Genomic DNA, 22735 nt, shown 5'->3' with positions numbered 1-22735 from the left:
GATAATTTGTGTGGGATCCAAAAATTGACTCCACAGAAAATTTGTGCAAAATATGTGAAAAAAAAGTCAGTATGTGTAGCAAAATTGGAGAGAGAAACATATTTTCCGTTAGTTTTTGGATGGAGGTTAACGGTACGGGTTTAATTGATAAATTTTCGAATACGTCAAGTGTTTGTGTGATGTTTTGTTAAGATCAGGTGTCCATGCATAATTTGCGTGAAAGGTTAGGTGCTAATATGAAAAATTTTCAATTTTGAAATGAAATACACACGCACACTAGGAATTGTCCGTATCTAAAGACACGAAACAATGCGTTTTGAGCCCAAAAAGTTTTTTTATCATAAAAAGTATTTTTGTTTTGGGAAAATGACGGCCCAGGACATGTTTTGATAATTAATACCCGCCAAGAACAAGCTAAGAACATTTATTAATACTGAAAATGTCCTTGGTGGGTATTAATTATCAAAACACATCCGGCTGTCATTTTCCCTTCTGTTTTCGATCCCTCATCGCTATTTTCAATTTTATAATATGAAGAATAACGTATAATCCATGTGTACGACACTACCAATGATGATCCAAATCACATAAATTCGAGCCAACAAATTCAAACCTAATCCCACGTTGCATTCATAAGATCCTATGTTATTTTCTTTTCCTATATGACTATAGGAAAATCAACCTAAAAGGAAACAAATTAAAAGCAAATATTGAATTGAATGTAAGAGAAACTTTAGGCAGAAATCAATTACTGGTTTGATTTAAATTCAAAAAGATAATCAAGTTTTTTAAGGAAATAACCTAAAACCATCAATTATTGAAAGAAATTTTTTTTTTGCAAGCATGGAATAATTTGAAATACTACAAAGTGGATAATGCTAAGCCCACCCATACTAAACATTGATCAATTGAAAGAATTTACCAAGTCATAAAGTTAGGAGGTTTATATTAGGAAGTATGCTCTCAATTGGACGGATATGATCTATTGAAAATTCGATCCGATGGTTGTAAAGGGTGTTGAGTTTGTATGGATAGACAAAAAAACCGTTTTGTTTTATAATATAGATGTATTAGTCAAGAAAATTTAATACCATAGTTTTGGCTTCCTCTGACTGTTTTTTTTTCCTGTAAAAATTGTCAAGCGTTTAGGCAACCATTCTTAGAACAGGCCTTGGGCACCCAAATACCTTGGGCCGACCCTGCATAGATCAAATGTACCCACTCTATTCAATGCTAAAAGTGTGTCACACGCTTGTGTGTCTCATGTTTCGGTGTGTAAATGAGTGTGGATTTAAATGTGTTTTTAGCATTTTTAAAAAAATATCTTCTCCAACTTCTCAATAGGCTCTACAAATGTCAATTACACAAAAAAAAAATGTCAAGCTCAATTATTCAACAAACGACTGCTAATCAGAAATATCAGGAAATTCCCCCGCTCTTGGGAGACGCCCTCCGCACGGAGGAAACGAATAAAAGTTGTTCTAGGGATAACAAGTTGATCTTCTTCTCAAAGAGCTCACATGACGGCAAGGTTTGGCACCTCGATGCCGGCTCTTCGCCACTTGAGACTGTATTTTCTAATATTTTTTCACCCGTAGAACTAATTCGATTTTTGAGCCACTTAAGGCTGTATTTCTAATATTTTTTCACCCAAAGAACTAATTGGATTGTTGCGAGTGGAACAAATGGGGGTGTGCTTTGGAAGAAGTGATCCATTACCGAGTTGTCATCTCATAATAACGTAGGAGTGCATTCGATCTAATTCTCCCGCATTTTTATTTAGAAATCTTCAATTGATACATCCTTGTGCTCCTCATATTCTTAAACACTAAAAAGGGGTGGGTTCCATAAAAGATGAGATCAATATCTGAAAAAATTGAGATCATCAATAGAGTACCGATGGCATCTTTAAAGTATACCGTATTATTATACTTCCTTCGTCCCTTATTTAAAGTTCAGTAGTTCATTTTGGGCTGTCCCTTCATAAGTGTCTATTTTGTAAAGTTAGTGGGTAAAAGTTGGCGTACTGTCTATTTTGCCCTAAAAATATATTCCATTTTGAAAAGTTAGTAAGTAAAAGTGTAATGCTGATGGGTAAATAGGGAAAGTGAATGAAAAACTTGATGTGAAAGGTATAATAATGATGTCTTTTTAATAAATTAGAGTTACGAAACATGACGCTTAAAAATGGACGGAGGGAGTAGTTATCATTCTCCTGACATAGCTACACAGTTTTAATCAATAATGAAAGAAATTGGGTTTTCATTTTACAAAAAACAAGTAAAAGAGACTTTGAAATGACTAAATATAGATACCGTACCGGGGAAGAAGTAGACTTGTCGGTTAGGTAATTGGTCACATTTTCTTGATGATTTTATTCATGAAATTGTAAGAAGTCATATTTATTTTCCAATTATTAATCACTTAAGTAAACACAATATATCATGGATAACATCTCTATTATAAAACAGAACGTGTGGGGACAAGTTGTTACAACAGCTCAGATTTGTTTGATCCAAGGGTTGAGATGCATTTTTTCACATTTTATGAAAATATCCACATTTGCCCATCATATTACATAAATGCCATCTACTCTCTTTTCTGTGTGTGTTTCCCCCCACGGTGAAGAAAAGAAAGAAGGAGGGAAAGCAATTCACCTTGCTTCCTTTCTATGAGACTTTTCCTCTCCTTTTTCTCAATTGACTGTCTTCGGGGAAGGGGTTCCCCCGGTGGACTACCGAGCACCGGGACCATCCACTCCTCTTCGACAGTCAAACCCCTCGGGAGAAATCAAATAGGGAGAGGTATTTTCTGTTGTCCACCATGCGTTTGTTAAAATGCTCTCTTATATTTTGTAGAGACTTTGTGGTTTATATTTATAACTTTGTGGTTTATAGTGAAGTAGAGGGCACACTCCTCTCACTATCGGGCTTCTGCAGATTTTTTTCCCCTTTTTTGAACGCAGTAGATATTTTTTTTTATCTTATCAATTCTGTGCTGAGTTGCAGATGATTGTCCCGGGGTAATCCTTTTTTCATATAAATAAAAAAACTCTTTGCCGTTAAAAAAAAGGTTAATTTCCAGCAATTTGTAGCTACCTAAAATTTTTATAGCTATCTAAAAATTGAAATAATTTTTTTTTGAGCCACTATCACGATTCAAAGGGTAATTTCAATTCCAATCGGGGTGGGTATTGCCGTAGGCATAGGCCAAGGTGGGTAGTGTCATAGACACGGGTAAGCACTAGCCTTTAATGTTACGAAAAGACACATTTTTGAAGTCATACCGCTCTGTTTAAAAAATAGAAGTCATACCGATCATCTGATTGGGTGAAAGTGTTGTGCACATTCGGAGCATTAATTTCGGCAATCAAATGTCCAAATTGTCGAACGGTTGAATGGTTGAGATTACATCAATCCAATCAAGATTGTGGATTGATGAGATCAACAGTCCGAATGTGCACAACACGACCCACGGTCTCCAATCATCAACTGGATTTTTGTCGTCCACTACCTTTTAAATATACAAGTTTAGTTTAATATGTTGGGGTTTGACTCACTCGAACATGAACGTTTAGGAGATCAAGAGGAGTTGTTTTAGAAAGAAAATGCAATAGAAATAGGAAAGGCTTTTAGTCTTGAGTTGTTTTTTTTATAAAGTAGTAAACTCAAAAATAAAAATTTACTTCCTTCTTAGTTAAAAAAAAAGGAGTGCAGGCATAGTAGTACCCGTTACTCTTCCGATGAGCATCGACCCGTCACACAACACTATTATTTGTAAAGAACCATTCCTCACGGAACCAAAGTTTAGATCTTACCACACGTGAATGGGAGTATTCGGAAGACAGAAAGAAATTGCATGAATCTTTACTAGGATTGTTTGTGTTTTAACTTTTAAGTTATTCGTGGCCCACCTATATCTAAAAACAGATGAGTACTAATTAAACCAATTGCCTTTTGGCCCTTGCACAAGGAAATCCTCCCTGTCTAGCACCAGACTTGGGCTTCCTGTAGTGCCTCATGCCCCCCCGGGCTTAAATTGTGGACCATCATTTGTGATCGAAACCGTTTTATTTTTTTCAGGTATGTTGAGCATATCATGTGCACAAATAATCACATTGATCGAAACATCGGTAGACATATGATTGAGATACATTTGTCTTACAGTTCATTCTTTAAATCGTATTCTCCATCTATTTTTGTAAACTATAATGGTATCCAACCGCATAGCTACTGATGTCTAATTAATTTGATTTTTTTCACATATGATCTGCTCAACATTTCCGATAAAATAAACGGTTCGAATAAATAATATGAGTCATAGAAGACCCACAACCTGAGGCACTACGGGACGGGATGTGTTTGCTTTGGGGCACTTTGGGAACCCAAAATCCGTCCAGCACCTTTCTCCCCTTTTCATTTCTCAGCTAGTAAAAAACTCCGTTCACCTTCTGCCTCTGTGTCTTTCCAAACTTCCAAAAAAACACAGCACTCCCAATCTCTTCAACTTCAAGATCTCTCTCTCTCTCTCCTCTTTCTCTTTCTCTTTCTCTCTCTCTCTCTCCCATCACATCTTCTCAACAACACTATCAAGAACTTCAAAAAAAAGGGAAAAACCCAACAATGGCGAAGCCACCAAACCCCCCCATACACCACCGCCACCACCTCCTCCTCCTCTTCCTCCTCTCTCTCCTCCCCCTCCCCCTCTCCTCCGCCGACGACTCCGCCGCCATGACCGAACTCGCCTCCGCCCTCTCCCCCACCCCGACCGGCTGGACCGGCACCATCCCCTGCTCCTGGACCGGCGTCAACTGCGACGCCTCCAACCGCGTCACCTCCATCAACCTCGCCTCCCAGTCCCTCTCCGGCACCCTCCCCTCCTCTCTCTCCTCCCTCTCTCACCTCCAAACCCTAACCCTCCAGCGCAACTCCCTCTCCGGCCCCCTCCCCTCCCTCTCCAACCTCACCTCCCTCCAGCAGCTCTACCTCGACTCCAACAACTTCACCTCCGTCCCCTCCGCCGCCTTCTCCGGGCTCACCAACCTCCAAACACTATCCATGTCCGACAACCCCAGCCTCGCCCCGTGGACCATCCCCGCCGATTTGACCCAGTCCGCCAGCCTCGGCACCTTCTACGCCAGCAATGCCAACATATTCGGTTCCATACCGGACTTCTTCGATTCCTTCCCCAATTTGCAGAGCCTCCGGCTGTCGTACAACAACCTCACCGGCCCGCTGCCGTCGTCGTTTTCCGGGTCGGAAATCACCAACCTCTGGCTCAACAATCAGTTGCAGGGTTTGTCCGGGAGCATAGACTTGCTCTCGGGTATGACCCAGCTCTACCAAGTTTGGCTCCACGGGAACTCGTTCACCGGGCCGGTGCCCGATTTGTCTAACTGCACTAACCTGTTTGATTTGCAGCTGAGAGACAACCAGTTCACGGGGGTTCTGCCCGCGTCGTTGATGGCTTTGCCCAAACTGGCTAACATTTCTTTGCAGAACAACGTGTTGCAGGGTCCGTTTCCGGCTTTCGGATCCAATGTGACGGTTACTCTCGGGAGTACGAATGGTTTTTGCAAGAGCAGTCCGGGTCCTTGTGATCCCCAAGTGACTGCTCTCCTTGCTGTTGCCGGGGCTATTGGGTATCCGATTAGTTTGGCTCAGTCTTGGGTGGGAAACGACGCTTGTTCTCAATGGACATTCATCACCTGCGATTCGCAGGGCAACGTTACGGTTGTCAACTTCGGGAAGCAACGGTTTTCGGGTACGATTTCGCCTGCTTTCGCGAATCTGACTACGCTAAAGAGTTTGTATTTGAATGACAATAATCTGACGGGTTCGATTCCATATAGCTTGACTAGTTTGTCTCAGCTTCAGGTTCTTGATGTGTCTAATAATAATCTTAGTGGAGTAGTACCTGTTTTCCCATCAACTGTGAAGTTTACTAGTGTTGGTAATTTGTTACTTGGGAAGGATATATCGAGTGGTTCGGGGTCTGGATCAAATTCCTCCACGTCCGGAGGGAAATCAGGGGGGTCTTCTGTTTCGGCAGGTTTGATCTCCGGAGTGGTGATTGCTGTTGTGGTTTTTTTCGGGGTTGTGTCATTTGTGTCTTACAAGTACTATCTGAAGAAACGGCACCAGAGGTTGGGGAGGGTTGATGGTTCCGAAGTAGCGTCAGAAATGGTGAAGTCTGTGGCAGTGAGTGATGTGAATGGGCACGTACATAGGCATGGGGGAGGAGTCCCCAGTGAGTTACACAGTCAGAGCAGTGGCGATCATGGCGAAATGCCTGTTTTCGAAGGAGGGAATGTTGTGATTTCTATCCAAGTGCTTCGTCAGGTGACAAACAACTTTAGTGAAGAAAATATCTTGGGCAGAGGAGGATTTGGAGTTGTTTACGGAGGGGAATTGCATGATGGGACTAAGATTGCTGTGAAGAGGATGGAGTCTGGTGCAATGGGCACAAAAGGAATGAATGAGTTCCAAGCAGAAATCGGAGTCTTAACAAAAGTTAGGCATAGGCATTTGGTTGCTCTTCTAGGTTATTGTATCAACGGCAATGAGAGACTTTTGGTTTATGAGTATATGCCACAGGGGACTTTGGCCCAGCATCTGTTTGAGTGGCGTGAACTTGGGTACTCTCCTCTTACTTGGAAGCAGAGGGTCACTATAGCATTGGATATGGCTAGAGGAGTTGAGTATCTACACGGCTTAGCACAACAGAGTTTCATCCATAGAGATTTGAAACCTTCTAACATTCTTCTTGGGGACGACATGAGAGCCAAGGTTGCAGATTTTGGTTTGGTGAAGAACGCACCGGATGGCAAGTATTCACTTGAGACGCGGTTGGCAGGAACTTTTGGGTATCTAGCACCTGAATATGCTGGTAAAACCACTATCCTCTTTGTACCTTTTAAATTTTATTATTGCACGAGGTATAATTGTTAACTACTAAGTCATAAACAAGATGCAGTAGTTGCTCTTCATGCAACTATGCGTTTTTGATGAATTACTACCCTAATTGTGCTAGAAGTGCCATAATGGATCTATAATTAGGACTGCCTAAAATCATAGGTTGGGAAAAGTTTATTTCATTGAGGCCAAATTTAGAAGTTGAAAGATGACTATCAAAGTTCGTTGTAGATTATTGTCAAGAAATCTTTGACCTTATTGTTGCCAATGAGGAATTAGATTCGGAGATGTGATGTTTTTCGGTTCAAATTGCAAACGAATTAATTATGCTGGTAAGCAAGTACAAATTCCATTGAGGAGACTATCTTGGAATCGTTGCTGGTCATTTTTACGTTCTTTTTTCTTCTTTAGTAGTCTGTTCTGTAATGCATTTCAGAGCTATGTTGAAGTGTGTTTCTTTGACTGATTGGCTGAGTGAATAGATGAAATTGGAAAATATTAATCAAGCTACCCCTGAGGTTTTGAAAATCGTTTATTTTGCCAACAGCTACAGGGAGAGTAACTACAAAAGTGGATGTGTATGCATTCGGAGTAGTTCTAATGGAGATTGTCACTGGAAGGAAAGCACTCGACGAAACCATGCCCGATGAGAGGTCTCATTTAGTCACATGGTTCCGAAGGGTCCTAATCAACAAAGAAAGCATCCGAAAGGCAATTGACCAAACTCTTGAGCCCGACGATGAGACTTTTGATAGCATTTGCAAGGTTGCCGAGCTGGCAGGTCACTGCACCGCTCGCGAGCCATTTCAGAGACCAGATATGGGCCATGCTGTTAACGTTTTGGGTCCTCTTGTGGAGCAGTGGAAACCCTCCTCGCACGAAGAGGAAGAAAGCCTTGGCATTGACCTCCACATGAGCCTTCCCCAAGCCCTTCAAAGGTGGCAATCTGATGAAGGTACTTCCACCATGTTTAATGATCTGTCCTACAGCGGGACCCATTCGAGCATTCCCACAAAGCCTTCTGGGTTTGCTGACACGTTTGATTCAATGGATTGCCGATGATGGAAAATCTCAAGATTTTTTTTTTTTCCCCACAAAGATGAGGGTGTTTCATCCATGTGAAAGAAAAAGAGATGAAGAAAAGGCAAGTCTCCGCATTGTTTAGTCCTTTGGCACCAAAGTACACTGAGTGTTCTTATGTCTCTGTTGTTTTATTCTCTCTTTTCCTTTTTACAACTATCATGTAGAGTTCTGGTTGTTTATGTTTGGATTCTCTGAGCAGACTAGTCTTTTTGATGGAGTTGAGGTGGATGATAGCGTGGGGTTGTGATGGTTTGGGTTTTTAAACTACAAAGAGGAAATCAGCATAGGAATTACAATGAATCTTGTTTTTGTATCAGATTCATGTTTCTGTATCGGATTGTTTCATTTTGTTGGCATTGGAGGTTTATATTACTTTGATTCTCTTTCTTCGTTGCCCTCTAAACTTTTTTAGGACCTATCTGTACTCGGAGATATATACATGCTTCTAAGTATTTCATGTGTTTGCTAGATTTTCCAGGCTATGCAGAACAGGTAGAACCAAGTATTCTTTACTCTGTTCAAAAAAAAAAAGTATTCTTTACTGACAGAAAGGGTATAATTGGTATTGTGGTGGACTCGAAAACATAAGAAATTAGGCTGGACCTAAAGCTGGCAACAAATGAGAAAGTAGAGGTTACTAGATAAAGAGCAATGCTACGGACACAGATGGATGTACACACAGTCAAACACAGATGTGTACGGAACCTTTGATGCATGTTGCTCCCACACGGTTTATTGAGTCCACTAACATCAGGCAGGTCCAGATACATTTATGTCTGGATCTGTACACATCCTTCTGTGTCCGTAGTATTGTTTCATCAAAAGTGGAGTAGTACTTTGGAAGTTAATGTGTGTCTTTTGTAGAGTTTGGTGAGTCATTCCCACATGCCACATGGGATGAGGAGGCAGATAACAGGGAGCATGTTGTGGTGATACATATTCGTAATAAAAGGGCCCTTTATTGAAGAAGAGTGACTTTTGTCTTTGCTGCACATGCTGTGGGGACCTTTACTCAATCTTTTTGGTGGGTTTGTTGGAATAATTGATGGATACCAAACCACTAATAGTTAACCAATATTCTTTGATTTATAACCATGAAAATGATAGCGGCCTGGGTTGAATGGATGATGCCATTCACATCATATTAGTATTATTTTAAGGAGGTATTTCAAGCAGGTATGGTTTCTACACTCTTTTTTTATATTTATTATAGCACTTTATTTCTTATCTTCTAGTGAAGTATTTGTGTATTTTTTTATTAAAAGACAAGAAAATGAGTGCCATAATAAAAAAAAAAAGGAGTGTAGAAATTATTTTTCCCAAATAATGACACATTCAGTTGTTAGTAAAGGGAGAAAGCGCTACGGGACTCGGGATGGTGCTGGCCGAAGGTGCTGTCCCCAAGCGCTTCACCAGATCGTTCATCTCGACAATTGATGATCCGCATTTGAAAAACTCTTCTAGGGAAGAGTTAGACTCTTCCTAGAAGAGTTCTTTTTAAAATCCAGACCCTCCAAAATACGTTTCGACGGTTAAGATTAAGCACAACACCGTGAGCAACATCCCCGAATCCCGTGCGGATTGCGTATTGGCGCACCGTGGTCCCAACTCTTTTGACTAAAGGCCTTAGTAAAAAGGCTAGAGGCCCACGACTCGTAATATTTTGGGTCACAAGCCCAGGCTTGAACTCAAGATCCAACTACTAAAATTTCTAGACAATGGTCGGTCACGATTCCATCAAGCCAAACCCACAATTCAACTTAAATAGATCTGTTTGCCCTATTGTTATTATCGTTATACTAAAGAAATTATGTTTCTCTTATATTTTCACCATTATTAATAAATACCACCATGTATATTACTATTTCATTCAAATGTGTTTTTAAATCAAGTTTTTTTCCTTCTCATAACAGGACGGAGCGGGACGGGAGTACCGAAGAATTACCAGGTCGGGTTTGGGTTCATGTTATATTTTCCGGGTCGGGTAAGGCAAAACCCGCCCCGCCCCGTTGCATGCCTTCTAACCCTACATTGCTGATAATTATCTAACTGTTGGAATGTTAAATAATCATAGTCGGTAAGACCATCTCGATTACGAAACCCTATGACATGACCATCTCTATTATATGACATTTTCCCCCTACATGGGCTATTCACGGGTGCCAAATTATCGCAAGAGTATGTTCGACACTCCATTTTTTCACCTTGACCTGTTTGTAGTTGCTGATTGGTTGGGTTAGAGGGGAAGAGGGAGAAAATGGACAAAAACGACATTAGAACATGTTTTCATAAAGTTTTATCTGTCTAAACAAAATACTAGGTACTTCCCAAACATGTTTCCAGTAAATAATTGAAAAACAAAACAATAAACTGTAGACGCTACGCAAAAAGAGAAAGTAATGATATACAGATATGGCCTGCGGCCGGGAATACAGGCAAGGAGAGAAATGACCGCAACAAACTCTTCATGATTAATATTCCAGAAAATCTGCGACGGGGTTTTTCATGACCCCAAATCCCCTAACACCACACTACAGACCGGCTGCAAATTTGACCTGTTGGAAATAATAATAAAAAAGTAACATAAAATAGGTGAACTCCAAAATAAGGTTATTAAGAGCTACAGAGCAAAATGCATCATTCTTCTTCTCACAAAAGGCCAGCAAAACTAAAAATAAGAATGGTTCGCTTGCTGAAGAAGCAGCAACCAGGCATGAGTTTTCCATGACACTCATTCAAGGATTATCAACTCTCATTTAAGGCCTTCATCAAATACAATTTGCTGAAACTCTGTCCAGCAACCCTGCAACAATACAGTCCGCAAACTGATTTCAGAGAAAACTCAATAAGGATTTTCAACCCGCTACTGACTTCAAATAATGTAACTTACCCGTTAATTTGATTACAGTAGTTTGCAATTTGATTTGTTATGAGAAAGCTATCCAACCGTGACGGTTCAGGGATCGGCTTAAAGACGGGGTTTGAGGGATCCTCCTCCGGTAACAGCTCTTCACCAGCAGCTTTACGTGCCATGTTGTCAGCCCTACCGAACATGTGAAAAGAAATTAAAAATAATACATTAAAGATTAAAATGCAACAAAAGGATATAATTCGTATTACACAAAGTCCAATCACGCATCCAAGCCTCACATTCCCCGGTCAAATTATTTTTGTTTTACCCACTTAAATCTAGTTTTGACCTAAATGTTTCTTAATTGATTATTTTGTTCCATTCTCCAGTGCTTAAATATTCTTACAAGGCTGGTGAAATCTGGAAAGGAGTCGAACAACAACGATGAGAAGCTCCTTATCTACGAAAGATGTCCAATAGAATTTAAAACATACATTGGGCTTTCATCTTTGTTAACTACTCAACAATCAATTGGCATGTGTTAAAAGTATTGTTCACTATACTACAAAGCAACACCAAGGAGATACCCAAAATGCCCACAAGCTAAATCCGTAACACAAACTAGGAATACACAATCCAAAAGAAAAAAGTTGCAACAAAGCAAAACAAGATGGGCCAACTCATCATGATATTCGTGCAACTAAACTAAGTGTTAACCTCTCGGTGCAGGTTAATCAAATAAGTTTCCCACTAACCAAACTAACCATTAATTTCCTGACCTACTTGACCCGACTGACACTAGAAAACCTTGTTGATGACCAAAATTTGACCTAATATTGTAATACTTACTTCCAAACTAAGTTGTGCGTATTCTACATATGAAGCTAACAGGGAATACGTAGAATAAAGATCCCAGTGGCTGATTAAAAAAGATACTCCCTCCGTCCTAATTTGTTTGTCTACTTTTAGACTTTTACATGTCCATTTAACTTTTGGATGAATCAAATTTCCTTTTTGCCCTTGCTTTTTCAAAAGTAACTTCTAAAAAAAATTGAAGGGTTTATAAATGGTGGAAAGTTGAATGTCTAGGTGCAATTATTGTGTTCCCTAAAATAGTTGGATTCTCAAAATTAAGAACTTGGGATGGAGTATACATTAAGAGATCGGAGTGATAAAAATAATTGCTAGTTTTTTAAAAGCCTATTACAAATTCAGGGAGCATGGAGGCATAACTACAATGACAGTAAAGGATAGGTTGCAGAGAATGTTAAGATAATCTATAATACATTCTGGAAAAAAACTTGAGTTACCTTCTCTTCTGAAGCCATGCTTGCTGCTGCGCTTGTTGTCGTGACAGGTTCCGATAGTAGAACTGGAACTGAAAATCGTGTGCCAGTCTTTTCATGCTAATGGCCAACATAAAAAAAGAGCACCCAAAAGAAAGGAAACAAACAAGAGCCTAACCTTTTGCTGTTCCATTGACAAGTCATCCATGCATTCAATTAAGAATTCAACATTCCTTTCCATAAATGGAGTAGTTGATAACTGTAGCCGATCAAAATCGCACTATAAAGCAAAGAAAGATGAAGTTAAGAACTACTAAGAAATAGAAATCAAGGTCAACACTCCGCAAAACAGATGAAAGATTACCTGGGTCATGGGTGTATCAGCTTCCAACTCTGTCATAAAGGCACTGATAAGAGCAGAATTTGAAACCTTGATCTGTAACAACAGAAGGCAGCATAAGAATCTAAAACGGCAAGAAAAAAACGTTTTGAGTCATAGAAAATCCCTAGGACAGTCAAAAAAAAATGCCCCAAACAATCAACACTGATTGAAAATGGCAGAGTTCCATAATTCAAGGGCACGGATATATTTGCATCACAAAACCAGAGTGGCAGCCAGGAGGCCTCTACATAAAAGAACTCAAGAACCTCAAGGAGGACAAGTGGTAGATTTCATCCAAAACATGAATTGTTTAATCACAAAATGGCTAAATTTAAAACTGTCTATTTACAAGTCTGCTAACAATTCCAAAATAGGTTAATCTCAAAGCCCGTAAGCAACATGCTTCATGACCAAGAATTTTCATTAATTGAACAATCAAGTGCGATGCAACAACCAAAGGAACAAGAACAGAGGGGGCAGTCATGAAAAGGAAAGAAGCTGGTAATCTAGTACTGATGATAATGTATAAAAGAGTAGAATACAAGAAGAAAACCAAAGCATTAGAAGCATACAGGTATCTCCTCAAAGATGTCCATCCATGACAAATTTTTCTCTCTTAACCTACAGAGCAAAATGCAAATTGAATAAGAATATACATAAGGTCTCTCTCTACCAATATTTATCTCCACAACAGAAGGAAACTTACTTCTCCCCAATAAAATTGTTATTTCGATAAAGTTCCATGAAAGAATCTGACAGCTTCAACGCCTTGAGAGCTAAGACACCTTGGTTGGACTTCGAAGGGTCGTAAATTATGCAAACACAACGTCTTATGTTCTCCTGAAACCACAAACCATACCACATGGGCAAAACAATCAAATGCGTGAAGAAAATAACATGTCAAACAACGAAAAGGAGAACATGCATAATACAGTCAACCCAAAATAAGCAGATTAGATTTCTTTCCTTGGGGGAAAGCCTACACTCATCAACTATCTACTAATCATACACCTGTGCATGCCTGTATGAAAATACATGTATGTTTAACTATCTAGATAAGTTATACAGGAAGGCAAAACACCATGAGTAATGTTCACTTGCTCAGATTTTGCACAAACAAGCATCGAAGAATTATTTACATATTACCAGCACAACCAAGCTTGTTTGCTTCATTTCTACTCAACTTATATGCTGCGAATTTTGAAAAATAAGAGGATAATCATTTAACGGGCTTCTAAAAGTATTAAACATGAACATAGAAATTGAGACATGGCTCGAACCAGAAAGATCCAAGCTTCCAGCCTTCATATGAGACCTGTGTAGTTGTTCTTGGGGGCCATTTTTTCTTTCTTTTTTTTAACTTGTTGGGACATCATGTTGAGCGCTACTGTAAATACGAAGATGAATGGAAACTCCTAACTTTTACCTTTGGGAAAGATCGTTTCCCCTTTACTGGTGTTTACTTTCAACTCATGGGACCCCACATGGGAGGTTTCCAACAGAGGGACTTGCACAGATTAGTAGATTACTTAGGTACGGGAGATAAGGCCAAGGCTATCCCTTCCTTTCTCTATATCGTCCAACTCCTTCTCACCAGCCAAAGAAAAACCTTTAGATTTTGGGTTCTCAAAGAACTCTGGGTATGGTTTCCGTGGGATTTTATCTTGAAGGTTGATTATCCATTGAAAGGGTTTCATCTGGTTAGAGTTCTTTGACTTTCTTTCTGACACTGGGGCTTAGTTGTATGATCGAGCCACAGGCTTAGTTGTATGACCATCATGAGATAACATTCATCCAACCACACAAATTTTGATCGTAGAAGAATGTGGGCAACTTTACCTTTACAAGATGAACAGAGTACTTGGAAACTGAAATTATAGATCTAGAGTTGCAGATAATTTATGTTTAACACCAGGAACAATGTTTTTTGTGCTGAATCATTAATTTTATATGCAGAAATTGATCCATGAATACTGGTAATAGTAAGGGTTGGAAACTGAAGTTGCTAGTCCAAGTGCTGAATGTGACTTTTAATTGCTGGAATATGGAGGAATTAACACACCAAAACTGGAACCTTCAAATGCTGAAATTGGGAGTTGGAAGCATCCAAAAATAATGATTCCAAACAAAAGGTGCTTACCATGTGTGGAATTCCATTTCAATGCCGTAAAATGGAAAGTGATTATATGCATGAAGAAGGTGAAACACTTTAGCAGTTCTTGTACTTTGTGGTTTTGATTGTCTCGGCTGCGCTTTTTGTCAATCGGGCATTCACTTGGGACTAGGAACATAACAAGAACCAAAACTAAATCAAGGGTGGAACTAAACCTATTAAGAGCAAGTGATGTTTACTTTCTCATATATATGATGTTTTCTTACGAGGTTTAGACATGGCGATGAACACAACTTCAATAGGGAGTAAACCATGGTAGCACTAGCATTCAGCCTTCAGTAAGGGTACAGGTTCAGTTGTTACAAATCAAAATTGAATCTGTGTACATGAACTTCAATAGGACTTATCCATTTATTATGTAAGGTATTTACGTGTGATTTTATAAGTAGAGCTATATTTTCCAAAATTTGATGTTATGAATCTGCTAATGACCAAAAAGGGTCCTATAGGGTTGTAACGACTATATTTTCCTAAAATTGATGTTATGAATCTGCTAATGACCAGAAAGGTTCATATAGGGCTGTAAAGCTTGCTATGGCAATAATGGTCAGAAATGGCCTAAAGAGTCGCAGGTAAAAAATGACCAACAGGATCGCTATGGCCACAATGGTCGTATTTGACAACATGGTATAACTAACAGTGTCTGATCTAAATGAGATTTCCTGTAGGAAGGTCCACTTCAAGTATCACAGAAAGGAATAGTAGCTGTGAAAGAAAAAGAAAAGGGAAAAAAAAAAAGGGTACATGTACAGAGTGTCGAGTGGAATTATGTAAAAAATATATTTGTATCATGTATAGTCGATGTAAATGTTGTTGGTGAATGTTAATCATATTCTTATGTTCATCAAACTAAAATAAATAATATTGCGCGAGTATACAACAGTTGTACATGCAACTTCACATAAGCTTGTGCAATTTCCCATAATTGTGCGAAGAAAACATAAAGCAATTAGTAATGGATCACAACACAATCAGCTTATCAAGTGGCCAACTAAGCATATAACAATGCAAACATGGTTCTTCTGATATAACTTCTAATAAAAGGTTCAAAACCTCGACAACCACAACAAACATTGTTAAATCAAGATTCTCCCAAAAGGCAAAGACCACAACGCACTAGAATGGTATGCCCAGGAATATGTGCCTATCATCAAACATGAAGCACAATATGCAATTATGTAATTCTACGTGATCCTATTTTCATAATCTCATGCATAGGTTGATCAAAAATATAGGTGATAATATCATGGATCATTCGTTTGCAATTTTTGACGCCATAATTCATAGTCTTTCATATGTTCCAAATTTTCTGATGGAGGACAAAATTGGAATAGGTTTAAGGATGCATAAACATGAAGAAAAGGGGCTTTTTTGATGCTGTGAACAGTGTACGTGACCAGTAGATAGATAAAAGAATTCTAGGCCTCACACCCGGACAACCTTAGGCATCACACCTAGGGCCTCTTTTGCATCACACCAAGGAAAAGGATTGCATCATACAATCTTAAAAGCTTAAAGCTCCAGGATTTTGTATATGTTCATTCATTCATAACTTCATACTTTTGAAGTGCATCAATTTATATGATTCTAATGTGTTTAATACCAAAAATTGTTCCCATTCCCTAGATGGCTGGATAGGAAGAATGTGTTTAGTAGGAGTACCAAAGACTGTTCCAGTTCCATAGATGGCCAGATAGGACGAATGTGTTGTGTGATGGTTAAATGCATTGATGAATATGTGGTCAAAGCACCCAAAACAAAAAGTCACAAGGCTCATGCATCCACCAATGGGATACACAACAACCCCAGACTTTGTATCTCCTGAAACTACCAAACTACACATTGCATTTATCATGGATTGCAACATTTTCTTTGTAATGCTCCCCCGCACAATACTCAAATCTTGCGTCCGTCCAGGGCAACTATACTTGGGCAACATAAATAACCAATCACATTTCCTTATTTACCTAAGTTATGCTCTCAAAAAAATGAGACACCAATGAATCGATAAACTGGGCATGTGTTTCCACTGTAGTCGTAATCCTCCAATCGTAAATTTTAATTATCCATGTGATTTCTTTGTAATGCTCCCCGCACAATACTCAATACTCGAGTCCGTCCGGGCCAACTATACTCGGGCAACATAAACAACCAATCACATTTACTTATTCACCTATGACCTATGTTATGCTCTCAAAAAAACGAGACATCAACGAATCGATAAACTGGCATGTTTTCCACTGTAGTCATAATCCTCCACTTGTAAATTTTAATTATCCATGTGATTCCTAATGCGGGACATATTTGGATTGAAAAATGGAAGCCCTAGTAAAGTATTATCATGTAAAACTGCTTCACAAAGTATATGGAGTTGTGGCTCAAATGATTTCCAAGTATCAGCTTGCAGGATCTTCTGAGAATATGTGGATTAAACATCTGAGCAGCAAACAATCAAATAGGTTTGGAATAAAAAAAAAGTTTCTAATCATCAAAAGTTAGAGAGCAAGGGCTTGGGGTGTTTTAGGCCACAAATGAGAGATTGGGCTGGATTCTAGGCTGCTATGGGGCTCGAAAAGTAAACCAAAGAACAGCACCTCTGCATCTGCTGTTGGGTATTGCTTTTGTAGTTCTTGCCGTACGAATTCCTTTGGTCAGCAAAAAGATGATTTTTGCGTTAAATTCTGGCCTAAAAGGTCTGGACACCGCAGGTGCATATGGATTGCCAGGAGGAGGAGGAAGAAGACACTAGATAGTACAACAAAAACTTCCCTTCAAGCCAAAAATTATATTTATGGTCATGGCACCTATAGCCTTTGCTTTTAATCTTCCAAGTTCATCATACTAATTTAGCTGTTCAATTGATCTGAGTCATCTGACATCTTTATCAGATCAGTTACAAACTTTTTTACGTCTGAAATTATTCAGAATAAGCATGGATATAAAAGAGCCATAAGGGGCACAACCTTTCCAAAAAGGAGCCTAAAACTATAAAAATAACAGCTGCCTACAGATTCACAAAGGCCAAAGTCCCTATTTCAGTTCGGAGAAAATATTAGGTAAATAGCTACTTTCCCATGACAACGAAATTTAGCAGTCCTACACTAGTTTGACTGCACTGTTATTCAGCGCACATTTAATTCTTGAGTTTATATTCCATACTTCACATAATGAGCATGCATTGCAGCATTTAAGGTTGATTACATCAACCCCAAGTTTCTGCACTATTTCTCATCATCTAAAAGTACTTATCATTGAAATCATAGATAAAATATCATCTTCTAACTTTCAAACTGGAACTTCAGTAACTCATCTGATTAACAATGAAACATCCAACATTAAAGACAAACTGGACTGATAAAGCAACTAAGAAAATATTACCTGGTAATTCATAAAGGTCTCAATCAGTTCAACAGTCTGAAACGAACCTAACAGCGTTGACTGATACCTGAAAATTTCATAATCAATCAACATGGACTCTCCAACAATCTACAAATCACAGAGAAACAGATTTATGTGCTCTTCCAAGCACGTATGGAAATTTGATGGGCAGTATCTAATTTGCTACAAGAATTTATTTCAGGCACAATCCTCCTCAAACAGCCATAGATTCATGAAAATAAGTAAGAGCCAACATAGAAGCTGAAAGCCACGAATCTTTGAGACAACCAACATGTCGCTCTAATCTTTGAGACAAGCACTTGTTCTCTATCCCAATCTACTACAAAGTCAAAGCAGTATTGCTTCCAATACCTCTCACACTCTCCAGCCAAGACACGCTAACGAATATGGAGCTCCGGTATGATTTAACAGTCGGCCAAGTGGTGTGATGTTGTAAGTCAACTAATATGAGTACAGGAAAATACTAGACTCCGTGAACCAACAGCCTTCCAGTCCAAATCCACTTATTGCAGTGCATAAGTGGATTCAATTCCCTTTTTATGTAGCCAAAGGCCAACACAAAAAACAATGAACAAAACCTTCAAGCTAAAAACAGCAAATCTGGATGCATCAAAAAAGGTAATCTTTTTTCATTAAGAAAACAGACACAAAAAGTATGTATCAAAAAGGAAAGACAATTACGATAAACAAATATTACAGCTTTATTACTCTCTTTACATACTTCTTGACAGTTTACATCGACGCAAAATATGCAACCATACTCACCATCCAACGGTATTATTATCCACATTAACCTCTCTCAAACATCTCATCATTTCAAGCTGATAATTGGCACCATCTGCTTCAATCTCCTCCTCTTCATCCCGAGTCTGTCATTTTTGTCACAAGCATAGTATTGAATATAACAGTACAGTGAAACCAAATAATGCAGATTTTTATTGTTCTCTAAAGTAAATCACCCTTTCTGACATTAGAAGAAAGAAGAAAGATTTTAGAAAGGCATGACACCCACGTACTGGAAATGGGAAACAGTTAGTAACTTCCAGGTCGCTGCCAACATCAAGGCCAAGGAGTTGCCCTGTGACGAGAGCTGGGGAAAACTCCTTGCAATGTTTGATGATCTTTAGTATAACCTGTTTTTACAATATCAACGGCAATATGAGAAAACCAAAAGCATCTTCAAACTATCCAACTATAAAAAGTCAAAAACCGGGAAACTCCAACTTATTAATATAATCTAGATTAGAAGAGCAAGAAAAGTATTGAATCTAAGGCCTTCATGCCATGTACTTAAAATCTGCCCAGTTGGACTAATACATTAGGACTGATTAATCCAGGTCTTGCAACGTTCAGTTGGGAAAACCTTGAGAATTGAGGTCATACAATGAATAGTTTCTTTTTACATTTACTACACTTTTTGTTTTGGGTTCCCCTTGCAGTGTATGTACCCACTACCCAGGGAATGCCCCTTGTACTTGTGTACTTTTGTTTCTTTCTTCCGCGTAATGCTCACCCCTGAAACAAATTTTTTTTCATCGAAGTTCCATATTCATGTTCAATAGATAGGTTAGCCAGAACATCCTTTCTGCTTTCCAGTGATCATCATAAAAAGTATTCTTTCTACACAATGTACGCATATCCAAAAATTCCATTAACACATACATACATGGACAAGAACACTGTGATTTTCTTTCACTACGAATAAAAAACATGCAAACAACATAGTAAGTCAAGCGACTCAAGACCTTCCTCTCAACTGACTTAATTATACACTAAAGCGAACCTCATACACCACACAAGGAAGTTTTATTCTGAACAGAACTATGAAAACAGGGTGAGAGCTGACAAGTGCATTCTTTGCTTACACTGCGGTAGGGAAAGAAGAGGAAGCAACCTTATGATTACCAAATCCAATCCCAATACATATTTGTTATGCAAAGTTAGACATCAAAACAAGAGAAAACGTAAAGGTTTGCAAGTATATCAAGTCATCCATTTTCACAATGGTCAAGGGTACGAAGTTTGGACTTCAAATATACTCCATTCAGTTGGGCCTTTACAAGCATCTCCAGCCCTTACTCATATTTTAACTCAAATTCGACTAAAAAAATCGAGCTTCCTTCGATTTCCAATGGGCAAACCCAAATCAAAGCACGAATTCATGTAAAAGCTTCATTAATGGCATAGTTGTAAATTTGGGAGGGAGAAATAGCCTTGTAAATTTTGAGTAGAAAGTTTGCCCTCACTTGATTTGAGTAAAACTCAATTGGGTATAGGTTTGAGTCAAGTGGTGGAGTGAATTTCAGAGGGTTTTTACTCAAATTTTGAGTTTGACTAAAAACAAGGCAAGGGCTGGAGATGTTCTAATCCAAAACAGAACGAAAGCGCATAAAATTTCCTTGTAAATTACGAGTAGAAGTTTGCTCTCCCTTGATATGTGTAGAACTCAATTTCGTATAGGTTTGAGTCAACTAGTGGAGTTGGTTTTAGGGGGGTTTAATTCAAATTTTGAATTTGAGTAATAAAAAGGGCGCTGGAGATGCTCTTACTAATCCAAAACAAGAACGAAAGCACATAAAATTGCATTAAAAAAAAAAGCACCAAAGCCCACAGAAAACGAGAACAATCTACAGACGAAGGCGATAAAAGCAAGCAACAGAGCGTGCGTTGGCAGAGAGAGAGAGAGAGTACCAGTCCCTCAATCTGAACCACTCTGAGCTTGGGAGCAACCTCCTCCGTGGACGCCACTTGCAGAAAAGAACGAGCCATTGCTGCAAGCAAGACCAAAACACAAATAAATACACATAGTTGTGAAGAGAGAGAGAGAGAGAGAGAGAGAGCGCAAAGGAGGAGGAGGAGGACGAACAGGTCGCCATGATTGCTGCTGTAGTTCCGACGAAGAAGAGAGAGAACCAGCGGATGCGGACGACGACGATGAAGCAGCGGTTTCAAAGCTTTGTCTGTCTCTGGGCGACGGAACAACCTTCCCGTTTGATTGTCCTTGCAGTTGCAGGAGAAACCCTAGGACCGATGTGTGGAAACAAGTCGCCCTTTGGATTCTACTCCTATTTCTTATTTTATTTTTTTATTTATCAGAAGTCGCCTTTGGAATAATTTCGTAAACCCAATACTCCCCTTTATCTTTTCAAAAAAAGCTTTGTTTATCAATAATTTTATAACCACGCACAAATATTTACACACATTCACAAAGGTGATGGGTCCATTGTAGAATGGTTGTTTATTTATTTCCACTCTTTGTTTCTTTTCTGTTTTTGACAAAAAATAAAATACAACTAAAACCACAAACAAAAATATAACAAAAAACAAAAAAACAAAATACAAGAAAAAAACAAAAAAGTTAAGCGCCGATGTTGGACCCACAACTCCGCTCATGGAGGTGGGTGAATAGAGGATCACCACTGGATCACACTCCCGCTGTAGGATTGCCAACAGATCTGCCTTCAGACTCCTTCATCGTCGCTGTTAGAGAGTTTAGAAAGCCGTCACTCGAACTAAACCGACCAAGGTCTCCGTGTAAGAGTCATTTACCTCCCTTTTAATTATTTTCACTCTTTTTGGTGTTATGGAGTATTCATTTAAATTTTATGCAAATAATGATAAGGAAAAGAGTTCGTAAAAATAAGAAGATAGTACAAAAATCATTTTTCCAATAACAAATGTTGTGTTTGGATGAGTTTTTAAGATTTTTGAGTTTGATTTTTGGAATAATTAGTGGAGCGTGAAATATGGTAATGATTGGAGATATGGGTAATGAGTGAGGGGAGATAAAGAGAAATAAGAATAATAAATTTGAGAGTGGAGAGAGAAATAAGAATAATGATTAAAAGTATGGGTAATGAGTATTTTTTGAGTTGGAAATTTTTTTTCAAATAGCAAACTAGTGGCCGGTTCAAAAAAAAAAAAAAATCAAAGTGACTGCTAAGATAAAAAAAAATAAAAAAAAATAAAAGCACTAGAGTGATCAATAGTATTTCTTAAGAAAATTAACAGAGATGTGGACTTTGCACATCTTTTGTGTACATCACTGGAGACGGTTAAAAGTAAAACTTATATATTTCAAATACGTTTGTATTATTTTCAGTTATTATTGATAAATGTTAAGTAATTATACGACATTAAGTACTATTATTATATTCTCCTCTCACATGTTTGAATTTATTGTTATTCAAGATTATAAAGTTAACTATTACCCAATAATCTTGTTTAACCTGTGAAAAAAACTCAATAAGTGTTAGGTTACATGAGAAGGCATCAAATCCATTTTCCCCTTAGTTTTTTTTAGGGATGACAATCGCATCCAAAGTGATGGATACCGCAACATATCCGCTTCCAATCGGGCGATTTGTATCCTATTTTTAAACCGTGGTTTTTATTTTAGTTTTTAATACTAGTAATAATATATAAGAACCAGCAAGTTTCTTTTCGGGTTTGGTTTTATACACATCCGCACCGAAACAGAAGGGCCCAAACAACAATATAAAATTAACATAAATGCCATCATATATGTACAACCACGACATATGTCTTCATATTTACATTAGTTACATGAATGCCTCATATATAAACAAACACACGTACACATAATAATCACATTCGGTGAAAAACCGAACAAAAACCAATGTGTTG

The 22735-nt window shown here is 38.5% G+C and overlaps 2 protein-coding genes across 2 annotated transcripts; one reads left to right on the top strand and one right to left on the bottom strand.

Annotated features, from left to right (window-relative positions):
* Positions 1 to 4422: 4422 nt before the first annotated feature.
* LOC131300908 (receptor-like kinase TMK4) lies at positions 4423 to 8383 on the top strand. The gene is made up of 2 exons (XM_058326930.1): positions 4423 to 6888; positions 7462 to 8383. Exons 1-2 carry the CDS (start codon positions 4623 to 4625, stop codon positions 7974 to 7976), a joined length of 2781 nt encoding a protein of 926 aa, XP_058182913.1. The 5' UTR covers positions 4423 to 4622; the 3' UTR covers positions 7977 to 8383.
* A 2062-nt stretch (positions 8384 to 10445) lies between these two features.
* LOC131301517 (eukaryotic translation initiation factor 3 subunit H) lies at positions 10446 to 21139 on the bottom strand. The gene is made up of 12 exons (XM_058327870.1): positions 20955 to 21139; positions 20780 to 20859; positions 19105 to 19221; positions 18854 to 18957; positions 18068 to 18134; positions 13223 to 13356; positions 13089 to 13137; positions 12499 to 12570; positions 12313 to 12414; positions 12159 to 12226; positions 10888 to 11040; positions 10446 to 10800 (listed from the first exon to the last, which is right to left on the bottom strand). Exons 1-12 carry the CDS (start codon positions 20962 to 20964, stop codon positions 10743 to 10745), a joined length of 1014 nt encoding a protein of 337 aa, XP_058183853.1. The 5' UTR covers positions 20965 to 21139; the 3' UTR covers positions 10446 to 10742.
* Between the last annotated feature and the right edge of the window lie 1596 nt (positions 21140 to 22735).

This window comes from Rhododendron vialii, chromosome 9a (genome assembly GCF_030253575.1).
Source record: "Rhododendron vialii isolate Sample 1 chromosome 9a, ASM3025357v1".
NCBI classification, from domain to species: Eukaryota; Viridiplantae; Streptophyta; class Magnoliopsida; order Ericales; family Ericaceae; genus Rhododendron; species Rhododendron vialii.
Note: the sequence above shows the minus strand (reverse complement) of the source record. Positions and strands in the feature narration are given on the sequence as shown.